Below are 16,317 nucleotides of genomic sequence, written 5' to 3'. Positions count from 1 at the left end.
CGCGCGGGGCTGCGCGGGCCAACGTAAAGGCGGGAGCAGCGGAACAGCCCCCCCCACCTCTGGTGCAGGCGCATGCGCTCTGCGGCCGCAGCGGGGGAACTCTGGGACGTTTCTCCCCCTCTCCCTCTTTCTCCGCCAGCGCCGCAGCCGCAGCCACGGGAGGCGCCCGGCCGCCCGGCCATGGAGAGCCCCCCTCGCTGAGGACTGAGCGCCCGGCCGGAAAGGGCCCCTTCCGCCCCTGCCCGCCCGCGGCGGCCCCCTCTCCGCCATGGGCAACGAAGCCAGCCTGGAGGGCGGCGAGAGTCTGGCCGGGCTGCCCGAAGGTGCGGCCGGGGCTGCTGCGGGAGACCCGGCGGGCCTGGCGGAGGACCTGAGCCGCCTGAGCCCGGAGGAACGGAGGCAGATCGCCGCCGTCATGTCAAGGGCGCAGCGGGGGCTGCCCGCAGGAAAGACCGCCGGCCCGGAGGCGCCTCCCTTGACAAGGCACGCCCGGCGGGGGGGGGGTGAAGGGGGGGCAAATCTTGGGGCGGGCGGGGGGGGGTGGGGGCGAAGCGAGCGGGGGTCCAGCTGCGAGGGATGGAGCAAAGGATCGCTCCGGGATCGGCCGGCCGCACGTGCCGCCTTTTCCTGGGGTGTTCATCCCCTGCCGGTGCTGGAAAGCGTCGGTTTCTAGAGACGCTTTCCAGAAAGGGCTTCGCTCCCGCCCCGGCCTCCACGCGGCGTTTACCCGAGCTAAAATGGAAGCGGCTTCTGCTTCACGGGTGTGTGTGTGTACGTGTGGGTGGGTGGGTGGGTGAAGCTCTGCAGCCGCCCCAATTTGAAAGTCGCCTCCGTTTTTCCTGCGCTTAAGCATCGCCCACTCCCCTTGGCGTTGGGCGGCGGGGCGATTTGGCGAGGCCAGCGCGGAGGGTGAAGGGAGCGACCCGCCTGGGGAGGCTCCCCCCGCCCGCCTCCCTTCAGCACCCTGGCCGAGGCCCTGTCCAGGGTGCTGAAAGGGCCGCTTCCCGCGGCAGCCTCTCCCGGCGCTGCCCTGGAGGCTTCGTAGCCCTCAGCAGCCACAGGCAGACAGCCATGGTGCAATATGCTCTGTGTGTGTGTGTGTGTGTGTGTGTGTGTGGGGAGTGCAAACGTTTTGTCAAACTCACATTCTGCGAGCCTGACAATGATGCATACACACACACACACACAGTACTGTGCAAAAATCTTAGGCTACCATTAGATACGTTGTTGTAGCAATAGGTATAATGAGCATATGTAATTATGTCTCAAAAATCTCCTTATTAGAATACAGTCAGAAAACACAGGAGATTTGCATGCAGTATTCAAAAGCAGGAAAAGGCAGAGAAAACAGCTTCCATAGTGGCAAATGTTTAGTGCGACTTCCCCTTACACCTGAGCAACAGCAGGCACCTGGCTCCCATCAACCTTAAGGAATCTGTCATTACTGACACCTGTGTGGGTCCTACTATGTCATGCTCAAGTGACTGCTGTGAAAAAGAGTCTGTTACACCGTTTATGCAAGGTATGCTAGAGCATTACATATGGTGCAGACATATGTCATATCTCTGTGTGTATATAATAGCACTTAGACTTAGATTTAGCACTTAGGCTATATAAATAGTCCAAATCAATATAAGTAACATGATTTGTACAAGAAAATGATGCAAGGATTGAAAAATGTTATCTGTTGATTTACCATAACAGAGTTTGGATCCAAATTAATGTGTTTTTACTACTGACACCACATAGAATAATTTGGATGTATCCAATTCATTCTTTACTTTTAGGGATGCTTGTATTTTAAAAATCTACAAAGGGGTGATATGAGCTATCACCAACTTACATATGTATTTGTGCGTTGAAGATTTTCCTGCATATGAAGATAAGCATAGTATCTGAGCAGATTGGTACATGTTCTCTGCAAACATGTATAGCTCTTTAAAACAATATATATATATATATATATATATATATATATATATATATATATATATATATATATATATATATATATATATATATATACACACACACACACACACACACACACACACACACACACGGTGCTAATTATTTGCCCTACTTGTTCAGTGACATTTTCCCTTTTCAGAAATAATTCAATCTTAATGGAATTAACTTAATCTGAAGTAACAAGTTTTGTGGATTGCAAACAGTAGAAAGATATCCCACATAAATACTTCTTAGTTAATGTTTTACTTGATGTACTTAATGTTTTATATGCTCTCTAACATAGTAGCAATTATATGCATAGTTCATCTATGGCCTGCAATTTATGCTGAATGAGGTGGCCAGCTTAACCAACAGATGTTCTGCATCCTTTTAAATTAAAACTTGGTATTCCATTTGTTCTATGTGTTTACTGTCATGTGCCTTATATGTTTTGTGTTATTTTTATCTTGAGTTAGTAGCTGATTGGAGATTTTCCCATTTCCCATCTCAGGTTTAGCTCTATTTACTACTTTGTCTTACTTATTGCTACCAATGGAGAAAATAATTTCTAAACCATTTTTCATTCTTGTACCTATTTTTATTGAGGTTAATATATACCGTGGCCTATCTTTTATCTATGCTTAATACTTGTTGCCAGGTTGACCAATTTTTCTTCAAGAAGTATTTGTTAATTAGATCTAAAAGTATGTTGACATTATTTACAATATTAATTTGTACCTGGAAACATTGCCAGTTATCTCCAGTTGCAAAGTGGTTGAAAAGCTCTTTCTTTCTTTCTAACAATTATACAATATCAAGAAGGTGCCTCATTTTGGAAAATTCATCCAGTGGATTAATTTTGATGAGATATATTCAATGCTATCTGTTAATTTGCAGGATCTTGAGCAAATTTAAATGTTGATGGATGTGCCAATATATTCATAGTTTCCCACACAAATGGTGGGAATGCTTCTTCTCTTTTCTTTAAGATGCTTAAAGGAATCTCACAAACAGGCTCTGATTGTGTAGGCAGTATGTAACTCTTATACTAGATGACCATAAATTTGTCTTAACACAGGGGTGTCAAACGCGCCATGTCATGTGATGTGTCGTGACGTATTGCAACTTTTTTTCCATTGCCGGCAATGGAGTGGGTGTGGTTTCACCATGACGTATCTGGCCCACGGGCTGGCAGTTTGACACCCCTGGCCTAACATTTTAAAGAGTTGATAGCCACCGTTACATCATACAGAAGTAACTTCTGTATTTCACTGTGCCCTACCAGTATATGAAGAAATATTTTGCTTTGCTTAATATGATAATATGATCCCACAGTGGTTTTGATTTGTATATGTACCGGTAATTGTTCATTGTATGAGTTATTTTAATCAAACTTCTGAAATTGTACTGGAATTATATGGGACCAAATGAAGATAGGCCTAATACAGACATGTCAAACACAAGGCCCAGGGGCCAGATCCGGCCTGCGAAGTGGTTTCATGTGGCCTGCGAAGCCATCCTGGAAACAGTGAGGGAACGGCCCCCGCTGCCTTGGCCCTGGCCCAGAGACCCTCCTTCTGCCAGAGACCCCCAGATCTGTCCCACTCCTGCCCAGGCCCCCATAGGCACCCTTGATGCCAATGATGTAGAGCTGGCCACGCCCACCCAGTAGGCCATAGGCACTCTAGCCACGCCCACCCAGTAGGCCACGCCCACCCAGGCCATACCCACCCGGCCCCCTGAGGGCAACCGCAATGCTGATGCGGCCCTCAATGAAATTGAGTTTGACACCCCTGGCCTAATAGGTACATTTTTGCAATAAGTGAGAGAAGTCTCCCTCAAGTCAGATTCAGTTCCTGGTAAATTCACGGGCATGAACATAGCTAGGAAACAGTATGAAAATTGTTTGCCTCTGTAAATGGTAAAACATTGTTTAATGTTGTAATAGCACAGCAAGCCTCAGGCTTCACCCTCTTCTACTTCAGATTAATTAGCATTTTGCATTAGGCCCAAATCCACAGTCTTAACTGTGGTTAGTTGAAACAAGCCAGCTTTGTAAAAAAACAGGCCAAATCTGAAGGGTACATATTTCCATGAACTTAGTTGATCTGCCTACTTCAAATGACATAGCAGCTCTGAAAAACTCAGCTGAGTTTCTCACGGCTGCAAGGGAAAAAAGGGAAGAAGGAGACGGACGCTTTTAGAGGAACAGAAATAAAGATATAAACCAGAACCATGCAAAATATATCATAACCCTAAAATGTTATTACTGACGGTAGAAGTCAGGACCTCTTTAAGTTGTTTATAATTTTATATCCCCAGTAAATATGTATATGACCATGTTGTTTTAATGTAATGTTTTAGCCTGTCCCTTAGTTTTTTTGAAGTCTGTCAGGGATGCAAACAGTTGGGCTTGATAGCCTCAGTGGTCCCTTCCAATCTAAGATTCAACCATAGAAAGGTAAATGTGTCTCTTTAAGATCCAATTCACAGATCGTGCTAGGCCAAGACTCGCTTAATTTAATTTAATTTAATTTATTAATATTTCTATACCGCCCTTCTCCCGAAGGACTCAGGGCGGTGTACAGGGCAAGAATAAAACACAGAAATTTACAAAAACTAAAAGATAATTAAATACATGCCCGATTAAAATACAATTGATACATAGTAAAAACCCCAATACAAATGATTAAAAAACCCCACCAATCCCCCCTCAGGCCAGGCCGGCTTGCTCGAACAAGTATGTTTTCAGATCACGGCGAAAGGAGCGCAGATCGGGCGCCGTCCGGAGCTCAACCGGTAACTGGTTCCATAGCTCCGGGGCGCCCACAGAGAAGGATCTCCCCCTGGGGGCCACCAGTCGGCATTCTCTGACCGGTGGCACCCTGAGGAGGCCCTCTCTGTGGGAACGCACAGGGCGCAGGGAGCTTGATGCCGGCAGCAGATGTTCCCTGAGGTACTCCGGCCCCATGCCATGGAGGGCTTTGAACACCATTACTAGCACCTTGAATCTCACCCGGAAGACAACTGGCAACCAATGCAGCTCACGGAGCAGAGGTGTCACATGGGAGTATCGGGAGACTCCCAACACAACTCTCGCGGCTGCATTCTGTACCAGCTGGAGCCTCCGGGTGGTCCTCAAGGGAAGCCCCATGTAGAGAGCGTTGCAGTAGTCTAGACGAGAGGTCACGAGCGCGTGAGTGACCGTGCATAAATCATCCCGGCTTAGATAGGGCCGCAACTGGCGCACCAGGCGAACCTGGGCAAAAGCCCCCCTAGTCACAGCCACCATGTGATCTTCCAAGGTAAGCCGCGAATCTAGGAGGACTCCCAAGTTGCGAGCCCTATCTACGGGGGGTAATAATTCACCCCCCATAGAAAGAGATGGAATATCCGAATAGACCCGGGATGAAGGTATGCAAAGCCACTCGGTCTTGTCGGGGTTGAGTTGAAGTCTGTTCCTCCCCATCCAGACCCAAACCGCCTCCAGGCAACGGGACATCACGTTGAGGGCATCACTGGGGTGGTTTGGGGTAGAAAGAAAAAGCTTAATTATGGCTTATCAAATAACCCACAATTAGCTGAGTTCCCACAAATCCTAAGCCATGTTTTACAAAATAAAATGAACAGATGTCTTATTACAAAGCCACTCCAGCCCAGCTCCTCCTCCGCCTGCGGCCTTTTCTCCTGTGAGGTAGGCTGGACTTCTGTGGTGGAGGACTGAGCGGACCCTGCCTGGGGTCTTCAGCTGTGGCCTTAGCCCAAGCTCCTCCCTCTCCAGGTCTTAGCCCCAGGCAGACTGTGAGCTGGATGGAATATAAAACCGATGCATTTTGTCCCTTATTGGTGAATGTTTGTGCTAAAATATTGAGGGGTTGAATTGTTTTGATTTAGAGTGATGAGGGTTGAACACCCTTAGCTGAACTAGAATGCTGCTTTTTCCCCTCTTAGAAATTTGGGACAGTTAAACAACAGAACCTTTTAGTCAGAAGAGAATGTTGGCTGCTTTCTTTAAAATGCCAATCTTTTGATATACAGCAAGTATTAAACAGATGAAAAACCCCTGTTGCTAGGCAGCAAATGCCATGTACAGATGCACTCTGTGTCACCTCAGGCCTAAACCATTTGGGGTAGGTACACAGTTATTTTTCAGAATTCAGAAAGCTTTTACATTAGAATTACATTATAATACAACAGTACTGCCACAAAGAGGAGGGAGTCAAGCTATTTTCCAAAGCGCCTGAAGGCAGGACAAGAAGCAACGGATGGAAACTGATCAAGGAGAGAAGCAATCTGGAACTAAGGAGAAAATTCCTAACAATGAGAGCAATTAACCAGTGGAACCACCTGCCTCCAGAAGTTGTGGGTGCTCCAACACTGGAAGTTTTTAAGAAGAGACTGGACAGCCATTTGTCTGAAATGGTATAGGGTTTCCTGCCTGAGCAGGGGGTTGGACTAGATGACCTCCAAGGTCCCTTCCAACTTTTTACTACTACTACTACTACTACTACTACTACTACTACTACTACTACTATTATTATTATTATTATTATTATTATTATTATTATTATTATTATTATTATATTACAATACACACGCACACACATTGAAATGAAATTTTAAGAAATGCCAGTCTTGCTGGGGGAAAAACAAAAGCAGAGTGAGTTTACTAGTACTTGTTTCCATGTAAGCAGGATTAGTATATGTATGCACAGAAGTACAGTATATGTGTATATAAATATGTATGTGTATATACATACAGATATGCCAGTTTTCCACCCTTAGACAACTTTAATCTTAATGTATTAAACTCATTGACTTTATTCATTCTACAAAATCAAAATGCAACTTCTGTGTGACGGAATAACCTCAACTCTCTGCACTTTGAGGTTTGGCATCATGGCGAATTTCATGTGGTCCATTCTTCAGGTTTTGGGGTGACTTCTAGGGTTGGGAAAAGGGTGGCTTCTTTTTAGAGGCCTTATGTTCTTTTCTCCAGCTATTTCCACCAATTCACATCACTTCTGGTGACAAGGAAGGTTTGCAGTTGGTTTCTACACTTTAACCCTTTCCACTTCTAGTCATGGTGGTTTAGTCACATCTAAAGTAGGTTTGGCTTCTTTAGGGGAACCCTTCCAGAGACTTATCTCCAATCCATTGATATAAATTTTATTTTACCTAGGAATGATTATCCTAGGCTTACGTAGGCACTTTTATGTGCCTTTCTGAAGTGTAGCCTTTGGTTGTAGATATAATTTTAGCAAGTGAGGACCTGGGTGGACAAGATATGTTGTGATGGATGAAACTGTACATTAATGTTCTATATCTTCCCAATGGTAAACTTTTTTGTGGTTAATACATCCCTTTGTGAGAGACCCAACTGCATCTATTTAAATGAAATGAAATAAAATCTGTTTATTACAACCATAAGGCCACACACAGTGAAGTATCTTAATAATACAACTGTTAAATCTCCCTCCCCCTCCCCCCTCTCCAAAACACAGTGAAGTAGTAGGATCTAAAAATTAAAAATATGAAATTACAGTAGTTTTGTAACCCATATTCTTTTCCAGGGTTTTTGTCATATTTTCTAGCAGGATTATTTTTTATGGTATATTGTTATAAGCGATGATTTTGAAATAGTTGAAATATCCTTTACAGGATATTAATAGGGGTGAACATGATGGTCTTGCTTGGTCATTGTTCCTGCGTTGGTTTTGGAAAAAAAATGGTTTGGTTTATCTATGTGACAAGTAGTTTGCTTTTAATTGGTAAGTGAACTCTTCAGTTAGGACTTAGATGTGTTTCTCTCCATATAATTAAAATAATACATTTTGTTATTTACAGTTTATTTGAAGTACGTGTAGGGGATGGGGGAGAGAGAAGCAGCAGAAGCATTAGTTTTACATAGAGAATCCTACAAAAAAAACTTTTGTTGTTGTTAGCTGCGAAGTTGTGTCCGACCCACCGTGACCCCATGGACAACGTTCCTCCAGGCTTTCCTGTCCTCTACCATCTTCTGGAGTCCATTTAAGCTCATGCCTACTGCTTCAGTGACTCCATCCAGCCACCTCATTCTCTGTCGTCCCCTTCTTCTCTTGCCCTCAATCTTTCCCAGCATTAGGCTCTTCTCCAGTGAGCCCTTCCTTCTCATTAGGTGGCCAAAGTATTTGAGTTTTAGCTTCAGGATCTGGCCTTCTAAAGAGCAGTCAGGGTTGATCTCCTCTAGGACTGACCGGTTTGATCGCCTTGCAGTCCAAGGGACTCGCAGGAGTCTTTTCCAGCACCACAGTTCAAAGGCCTCAATTCTTTGGCGCTCAGCCTTTTTTATGGTCCAGATTTCACTGTCATACATTGCAACTGGGAAGATCATAGCCTTGACTATACACACTTTTGTTGACAGGGTGATGTCTCTGCTTTTTAGTGTGCTGTCTAGATTTGCCATGGCTTTCCTCCCCAGGAGCAAGCGTCTTTTCTTGGCTACAGTCCACATCTGCAGTGATCTTGGAGCCCAGGAAAATAAAATCTGTCACTACCTCCATTTCTTCCCCATCTATTGGCCAGGAATTGAGAGGGCCGGATGCCATGATCTTGGTTTTCTTAATGTTAAGTTTCAACCCAGGTTTTGCACTCTCCTTCGTCACCCACAACAAGAGGCTCTTTAGTTCTTCTTCACTTTCTGCCATTAGAGTGGTATCATCTGCATATCTTATGTTGTTGATATTTCTTCTGGCAATCTTAATTCCAACTTTTGATTCATCTAGCCCTGCCTTTCTCATGATGTGCTCTGCATATAAGTTAAATAGGCAGGGCAACAGTATACAGCCTTGCCGGACTCCTTTCCCAATTTTGAACCAATCAGTGGTTCCGTGTCCAGTTCTTGCTGTTGCTTCTTGGCCCGCATATAGGTTTCTCAAGAGACAAATAAGATGGTCTGGTACGCCCATCTCTTTAAGAACTTGCCACAGTTTGTTATGATCCACACAATCAAAGGCTTTAGCATAGTCAATGAAGCAGAAGTAGATGTTTTTCTGGAACTCTCTAGCTTTCTCCATGATCCAGCGTATGTTGGCAATTTGATCTCTAGTTCCTCTGCCTCTTCGAAATCCTGCCTGTACTTCTGGTAGTTCTCGATCCACATACTGCTGGAGTCTAGCTTGTAGGATTTATTTGTAGCATAACTTTACTAGCATGAGAAATGAGTGCAATGGTGCGATAGTTTGAACATTCTTTGGGACTACCTTTCTTTGGAATTGGAATGTAAACTGATCTTTTCCAATCCTGTGGCCACTGTTGACTTTTCCAAATTTGCTGGCAAATTGAGTGTAGCACTTTTACTGAATTGTCTTTTAAGATTTTGAATAGCTCAGCTGCAATACTGTCACCTCCACTAGCTTTTTTGTTGCTCAGCTTTTCTAAGGCCCACTTCACTTCACATTCCAGGATGTCTGGCTCGAGGTCAGTAACCACCTCGTTGTGATTATCAGGGATGTTAAGCTCATTCTTGTATAGTTCTTCTGTGTAATTTTGCCACCTCTTCTTAATCTCTTCTGCCTCTGTTAGGTCCCTGCCATTTTGGTTCTTTATCATGCCCATTTTTGCATTAAACGTTCCCTTCATCTCTCCAATTTTCTTGAAAAGATCTCTGGTCCTCCCTATTCTATTGTTTTCTTCTATTTCTTTGCACTGTTCATTTAAGAAGGCATTCTTATCTCTTCTAGCTATTCTCTGGAATTCTCCATTCAATTGGGCGTATCTTTCTTTTTCTCCCTTGCCTTTCGCTTCCCTCCTTTCCTCAGCTATTTGCAAAGCTTCCTCAGACAGCCATTTTGCTTTCTTGCATTTCTTTTTCTTTGGGATGGTTTTGGTTGCTACTTGTTGTACAATGTTGCGAACCTCTGTCCATAGTTCTTCAGGCACTCTGTCTATCAGATCTAATTCCTTAAATCTATTTGTCACCTCTACTGTATATTCAACAGGGATATGATTTAATTCATACCTGACTGGCCTAGCGCTTTTCCCTACTTTCTTTAATTTAAGCCTAAACTTTGCAATGAGAAGCTCATGGTCTGAGCCACAGTCAGCTCCTGGTCTTGTTTTTACTGACTTTATAGAGCTTCTCCATCTTTGGCTGCAGAGCATATAGTCAATCTGATTTCTGTGTTGACCATCTGGTGATGTCCATGTGTAGAGCCGTCTCTTGGGTTGTTGGAAAAGAGTGTTTGCTATGACCATCGTATTCTCTTGACAAAATTCTATCAGCCTGTGCCCTGCTTCATTTTGTACTCCAAGGCCAAACTTGCCTGTTATTCCGGTTATCTTTTGGCTTCCTACTTTAGCATTCCAATCCCCCATGATGATAAGAACAGCTCCAAGTGAGGAGGGTCTTTCTATCCCAACGGCTGCTGGGGCCTTGGATTGAGTTGTGTCTTTGCAGCCTTTGACCCGGTGCAGACCCCGGGTGGCCCCTGGTTTACTGAGGAGCTCTGGGCAATGAAGCGCCGGAAAAGATGCCTAGAGAGCTGTTGGAGGTCCAGCGGATCCGAATCTGATTGAACACAGCTAAGAACTTATCTTAAGTCTTACCTAGTGGCGATGGAAGCGGCAAAGCGTGTTTACTTTCCCACTCTCATTGCATCCACAGATAACCACCCAGCCGCCCTGTTTAGAGTGACCCACTCCCTGTTTAATCAGGGACTGAGGGATGACCCCTTGCAGGGTAGGGCTGAGGAATTTGTACAGTATCTGCAGGACAAAATTGCTCAGATCCGGACTGGCTTGGACTCCAACTGGGCGGAATCCGGCGGAGTGGAGAGTGCAGATCTTGATCATACCATTTGGGGTGAGTTTGACCCTGTGACTCTGGATGATGTGGACAGGATTATGCGTAGACTGAGCACTACAACTTGTTTACTGGACCCATGTCCCTCCTGGCTGGTTTCGGCCGCCTGGGAGGTGACAGGGGGCTGGCTCCAGGCAGTTGTCAATGCTTCTTTGATGGAGGGTGTCTTCCCCTCTGCCTTAAAAGAGGCAGTGGTGAGGCCCTTCCTCAAGAAGCCTGCTCTGGACCCGGCCTCATTGAATAACTACCGTCCTATCTCCAACCTTCGCTTTGTAGCGAAGGTTGTTGAGAGTGTTGTGGTGCGTCAGCTCCCTCAATTCCTGGATGAAGCAGACTATCTGGACCCGTACCAGTCCGGTTTCAGACCCGGATACAGCACAGAAACAGCATTGGTCGCACTGGTGGATGATCTCTGGCGGGCCTGGGACAGGGGCTGTTCCTCTGTCCTGGTCCTACTTGACCTTTCAGTGGCTTTTGATACCATCGACCATGGTATCCTGCTGCGACGGCTCGAGGGGTTGGGAGTGGGAGGCACTGTTTTATGGTGATTCTCCTCCTACCTCTCGGGCTGCTCACAGTTTCTATTGGCAGGGGGACAGAGATCTACCCCGAGGCCCCTCACTTGTGGGGTGCCTCAGGGGTCGGTTCTCTCCCCCCTCCTGTTTAACATCTATATGAAGCCGCTGGGTGAGATCATCCGTGGCTTTGGGGTGAGGTATCACCAATATGCGGATGATACCCAGTTGTTCATCTCCACCCCAAGCCAACCCATTGATGCCCTTGACGTGATGTCCCGGTGCCTGGAGGCAGTGCGGGTCTGGATGGGAAAGAACAGGCTCAGGCTTCACCCCTCCAAGGCCGAGTGGCTGTGGATACCGGCATCTCGTATTATCCAACAAGTTACATCTCTTTTGATGGTTGGGGGAGATATTGCCTCCCTCAGAAAGGGCTTACAACTTGGGTGTCTTCCTGGATTCACAGCTTAATCTGGAAGATCATCTAACGGCCGTGACCAGGGGGGCCTTCACACAGGTTCACCTAGTGCGCCAGTTGCGCCCCTTTTTGGACCGAGATGTCCTATGCACGGTTACCCATGCCCTCGTCACTTTGTGCCTGGATTACTGCAATGCTCTTTACATGGGGCTGCCCTTGAAGAGCACCCGGAGGCTTCAACTGGTGCCCTGTTGTGAGCTGCCCTGAGTCCTCAGGGAGAAGGGCCGCATATAAATTTAATAAAATAAAATCAAAATCAAATCAATTTTTTGGTGTTAGTTCTATAATGTGCTGTAGAGCTTCATAGAACCGGTCAATTTCATCCTCTTCAGCACCGGTGGTTGGGGCATAGACTTGGACTACTGTGATATTGAATGGTTTGCCTTGGATTCGAACTGAGATCATTCTGTCATTTTGAGGATTGTATCCCAGTATTGCTTTTCCTACTCTTTTATTGACTATGAAGGCTACTCCATTTCTTCTGAGGGATTCTTGCCCGCAGTAGTATACCTGATGGTCATCTGAATTAAATTCACCCATTCCTGTCCATTTTAGCTCGCTGATACCTAAGATGTCGATGTTCAGTCTTGTCATCTCTTGTTTGACCACGTCCAGCTTGCCTTGATTCATGGATCTTACATTCCAGGTTCCTATGGAGAAAAAATCTTTACAGCATCGGACTTTCCTTTCACCACCAGACATATCCACAGCTGAGCGTCCTTTCGGCTTTGGCCCAGTCGCTTCATTCTTTCTGGCGCTACTAGTACTAGCCCTCTGCTCTTCCCCAGTAGCATATTGGACGCCTTCCGACCTGAGGGGCTCATCTTCCAGCGTCATATCGTTTTGCCTTTTGGTACTGTCCATAGGGTTTTCATGGCAAAGATACTGGAGTGGGTTGCCATTTCCTTCTCCAGCTTGTGTACCAGCTTGCAATTGTATGCTGCAAGGAAGATGGACCACCGGAGCATCCTGGGGGACAGAATCTGGGGGGTTTGCCTGTCTGTGGTGAACAGGCCCAGGAGTGGTTTGTGGTCCGTGAAGACAGTGAACTCCCTGCCATATAAGTAATCGTGGAATTTCTTGATTCCTGCCACGATTGCCAGGGCTTCTTTGTCTATTTGGGCGTAGTTTCTTTCTGCTCCAGACAGTGTCCTAGAATAGTATGCTATGGGGACTTGTGCCCCGTTGGGCTCAAGGTGGCTTAGGACAGCGCCCACACCATAAGGGGATGCATCGCAGGCGATACAAATGGGCTTGGACTCGATGAAATGGGTTACTGTGGACTTGTCCGACAGCAATGCCTTCAGGGCCTTGAAGCTCTGATCATGGGTGGCCATCCAGGCCCATGTTGCCTGTTTGTCTAGCAGCCTGTGGAGCGGTTCAGCGATGGCTGCCTTGTGTGGGAGGAATGTATGGTAGAAATTCAGCAGACCCAGGAATGCCTGAAGCTCTGCTTTGTTCTTGGGTGTGGGTGCTAGTTTGATGGCCCTCACCTTGGATTCTGTGGGGTGGATTCCCCTGGCGTCTACTCTGAACCCCAAAAATTCTGTGGAAGGAACGCCTATGCTGCATTTTTCCTTTTTGAGTTTGAGGCCAGCTGTGCGCAGCCTTGCCAGCACTTCCCTAAGCCTCCCTGCCAGTTCCTCTGCTGATGCTCCTGCGATCAGGATGTCATCAAAATAGGGGCAGACTCCTGGAATGCCCTTGAGTGTCTTTTCCATAACCTCCTGGAAAATGCCGGGAGCAACGCTGACTCCAAACTGCAGCCTGTTCACCCGGAACGCCCCCCTATGGGTTACTATGGTTTGGATGTCAGCTGTTTCCCTAGTGACCGTGAGTTGCTGGTACGCCTGTGCAAGATCGAGCCTTGCAAAAATGGCGCTGCCTTGGAGGGAAGCGAGAACGTGGCTGACCGCGGGAACCGGGTAAGCATGCGGGTTTAGGGCGCGGTTCACCGAGCACTTATAGTCGGCGCAGATGCAAATCAGCCAGTCCCGTAGTCGCTCCTCCAAATTTGTGAACCTGCAAGCGACGGCAGCTTCCCGTAGGGCGGCGAGGAAGTCGGCGCCGGTCTCGTCGGGGCGCTGGTCCCTTTTCTCAAATTGTGACCGTGCAGCCACCTTGGAGCGCCGGGGCCTGAAATGTGCGTTGAGCCTGGCCACGAGGTCTCGGTACGCGACGGTGTTGATGGCCTCCCGGGGGAACAGGTTCGCGGCGACTTCCAGCAGCGCTGGTCCCCCAAGGCAGAGCAGGGCGGCCGCCTTTGCACCGTCCTCCGATATCTGATTGAACCGCATGTACAGTTCAACGTGAGCCAGGTAACGGGTCCAGGTTTCGGGGCGTCGGGTCTCGAATTCGCGGGGTTGTCCGGCTCTAGCCATGGCGGCAGTTGGTCGTGGATGTGGCGCTTGGCGTTGCCAGTTCGGCTGGCGGTCGTGGGGGGAAGAAGGAAAAATGCCTTTCCCTTCAGCTCGCGGAGCGTTTCCCCAGTGACTTCAGCTCTTGGTCGGCAGCAATCCCACCCTCGTCGCCACTATTGTGTAGTGGGTCCGATGCAAGAGAGACGCCAGCCGGTGTGTGAGTTCAGCTCTTTATTGGAAGGGGAAGTGAACTAAGGAATGAGGGCTACCTGGCCTCCTTATATACCTGGCCAGGTAAGCTAACAGCCAATGGGGTTGGCCCTAGGTTTCCCGCCGAAACTGTCCAGGCCAACGCCCCCTGATGGCTGTTGCTATGCAGATGCCTGCATACATAACACTGTCCATGGGGTTTTCATGGCAAAGATACTGGAGTGGGTTGCCATTTCCTTCTCCAGGGGATCACGTTTTGTCAGAACTCTCTGCTATGACCTGTCCGTCTTGGGTGGCCCTGCACGGCATAGCTCATAGCTTCACTGAATTACGCAACGTCCTTCGCCACGACAAGGCAGTAATCCATGAAGGGGAAAAGAAAAAAAAATCTTGCTGGGATCTAATTTACAGTGAAGAAGACTGCGTGGATCCTACAAAGTGGCTTTAATCTCAGTTTATTGTCAAGTAAAGCAGAGAAAATCAGAACTAACTGTTAAAGTAATTGTGATACGGATTATCACTGTACCACCATAAATCTTCATAATTTTGCTTCCATGTTACCCTGTACAGAAATTTTATGATGTCTGCTTCTATAAATTTGATACGAAAGTTTCATCAAATGTTATTTCCAAAAAGGTGAAATAAAACATCTTACAGCAACAGTTAAAATGTAATTTTTTTAAATCATGGTTCATTTAAATGTTAGGCAGAAACAATCAGCATGGGAATCAACTGTACGCTGCGTGTTTTCTTTTCAGTTTTGTAAATATGAGTGTTTGCTTTATATTTAAAGGCTGGAGAAATGACCTTTGAGGAATGAAATATTTTAAAAAGAAAGGTTGGTGGAATGGCAGCATGTTCCTAACCTTTTTATGGTTATTTTTTGCATGAAAGATTTCCTAAGAATCTTATACAGGGAAGCTATACTTTCCCTGTATAAGGCATGATATTTTTATGTAATCATGGTGGGAGGGCACACAAGCCTTACGTTCCTGATTGCCATGGATATGGGCCTGGTCTCTTGTGTAATGTCTTTTCTGCCCTGATTTCATATGATAAAACTAAAGTTATAGTGAATGTAGTGAACTATCTGTCTCGTTCTAACAACTTGTTGACTTAGTGAGCTGCTTCCTTCTTTGCCTATCATCCCTTTGATATGCAGCCACTTCGACTTCACTTCATAGTAGAGCCAGATAGAGGGACCAAGGATTATAGTGGCTCCTAATTTAGAAAGAAAGGGCGACCTTTCCAAATTTGATGCCCTCTAGATGTGTTGATACTGCAGCTCCACTAAATCTCAGCCATCAAGGGCAAAGAATGTTAGATGTTCCAGCTCAAGACACTTGCAGGGTGACAAGTGTGGCAAGACTATCTTGGGGACAGCTCGGTTCATATTTTTCCTGGCTATGACAGGCAATAGTGCTAAGTTATGCATGGAGAACATGCTTGAGTTGAATAGGAATAGACAAACAACATGGAAGCTTTTGAGTAGGATCCAATGTCATAAGGATTTTGCCAGCTGAAAATATTAACCAGTTAAAAGGACTTACTTAGGCATTTGGATAAATCCAATAAGTAGGTTCCTAATATTTGTACAATGACAGCAATTCATTTCTGATGAAGCTCTTAATTAAAAATATTGCAGGGTCACTTTACTTTTATTAATCCCAGAGCAGAGAAATTTTAATAGGTTAAATGTCACGAGTACCATAATTTAAAATTAATGTGCAGCAGGGAATAATGTCTGTAGACCGTCAGGACTTTTAATAGTTGATGCTGAAAACTGAAACACATAGAAGTGTTAAGGAGGAAAGTACTCTTCAGAGAGATAAAAATGCATCTCAACCATTCACCAACGCCAACTCTACTGAAGAGAGCAGAATTTCATTCTGACATTTTCCCAAAATGGTGGCAGCACACATAAAAGTTGAGTCTTTTATTGACTTGCTTCATGTACTTTAT

General features: G+C 46.1%; 1 protein-coding gene across 1 annotated transcript in view; it reads left to right on the top strand.

The window, feature by feature from the left end:
* Positions 1–268: 268 nt before the first annotated feature.
* PCLO (piccolo presynaptic cytomatrix protein) overlaps positions 269–16,317 on the top strand; it is a gene marked incomplete at both ends in the record, with an annotated part of 101,423 nt that continues 85,374 nt past the window's right edge. Inside the window, one exon of the mRNA XM_083366835.1 lies at positions 269–483. Coding sequence (XP_083222961.1) covers positions 269–483 — 215 coding nt within the window. The remainder of the gene's footprint in view (positions 484–16,317) is intronic.

This window comes from Vipera ursinii (genome assembly GCF_947247035.1).
Source record: "Vipera ursinii genome assembly, chromosome: 6".
NCBI lineage: Eukaryota > Metazoa > Chordata > Lepidosauria > Squamata > Viperidae > Vipera > Vipera ursinii.
This window is presented reverse-complemented; position numbering and strand designations above follow the sequence as displayed.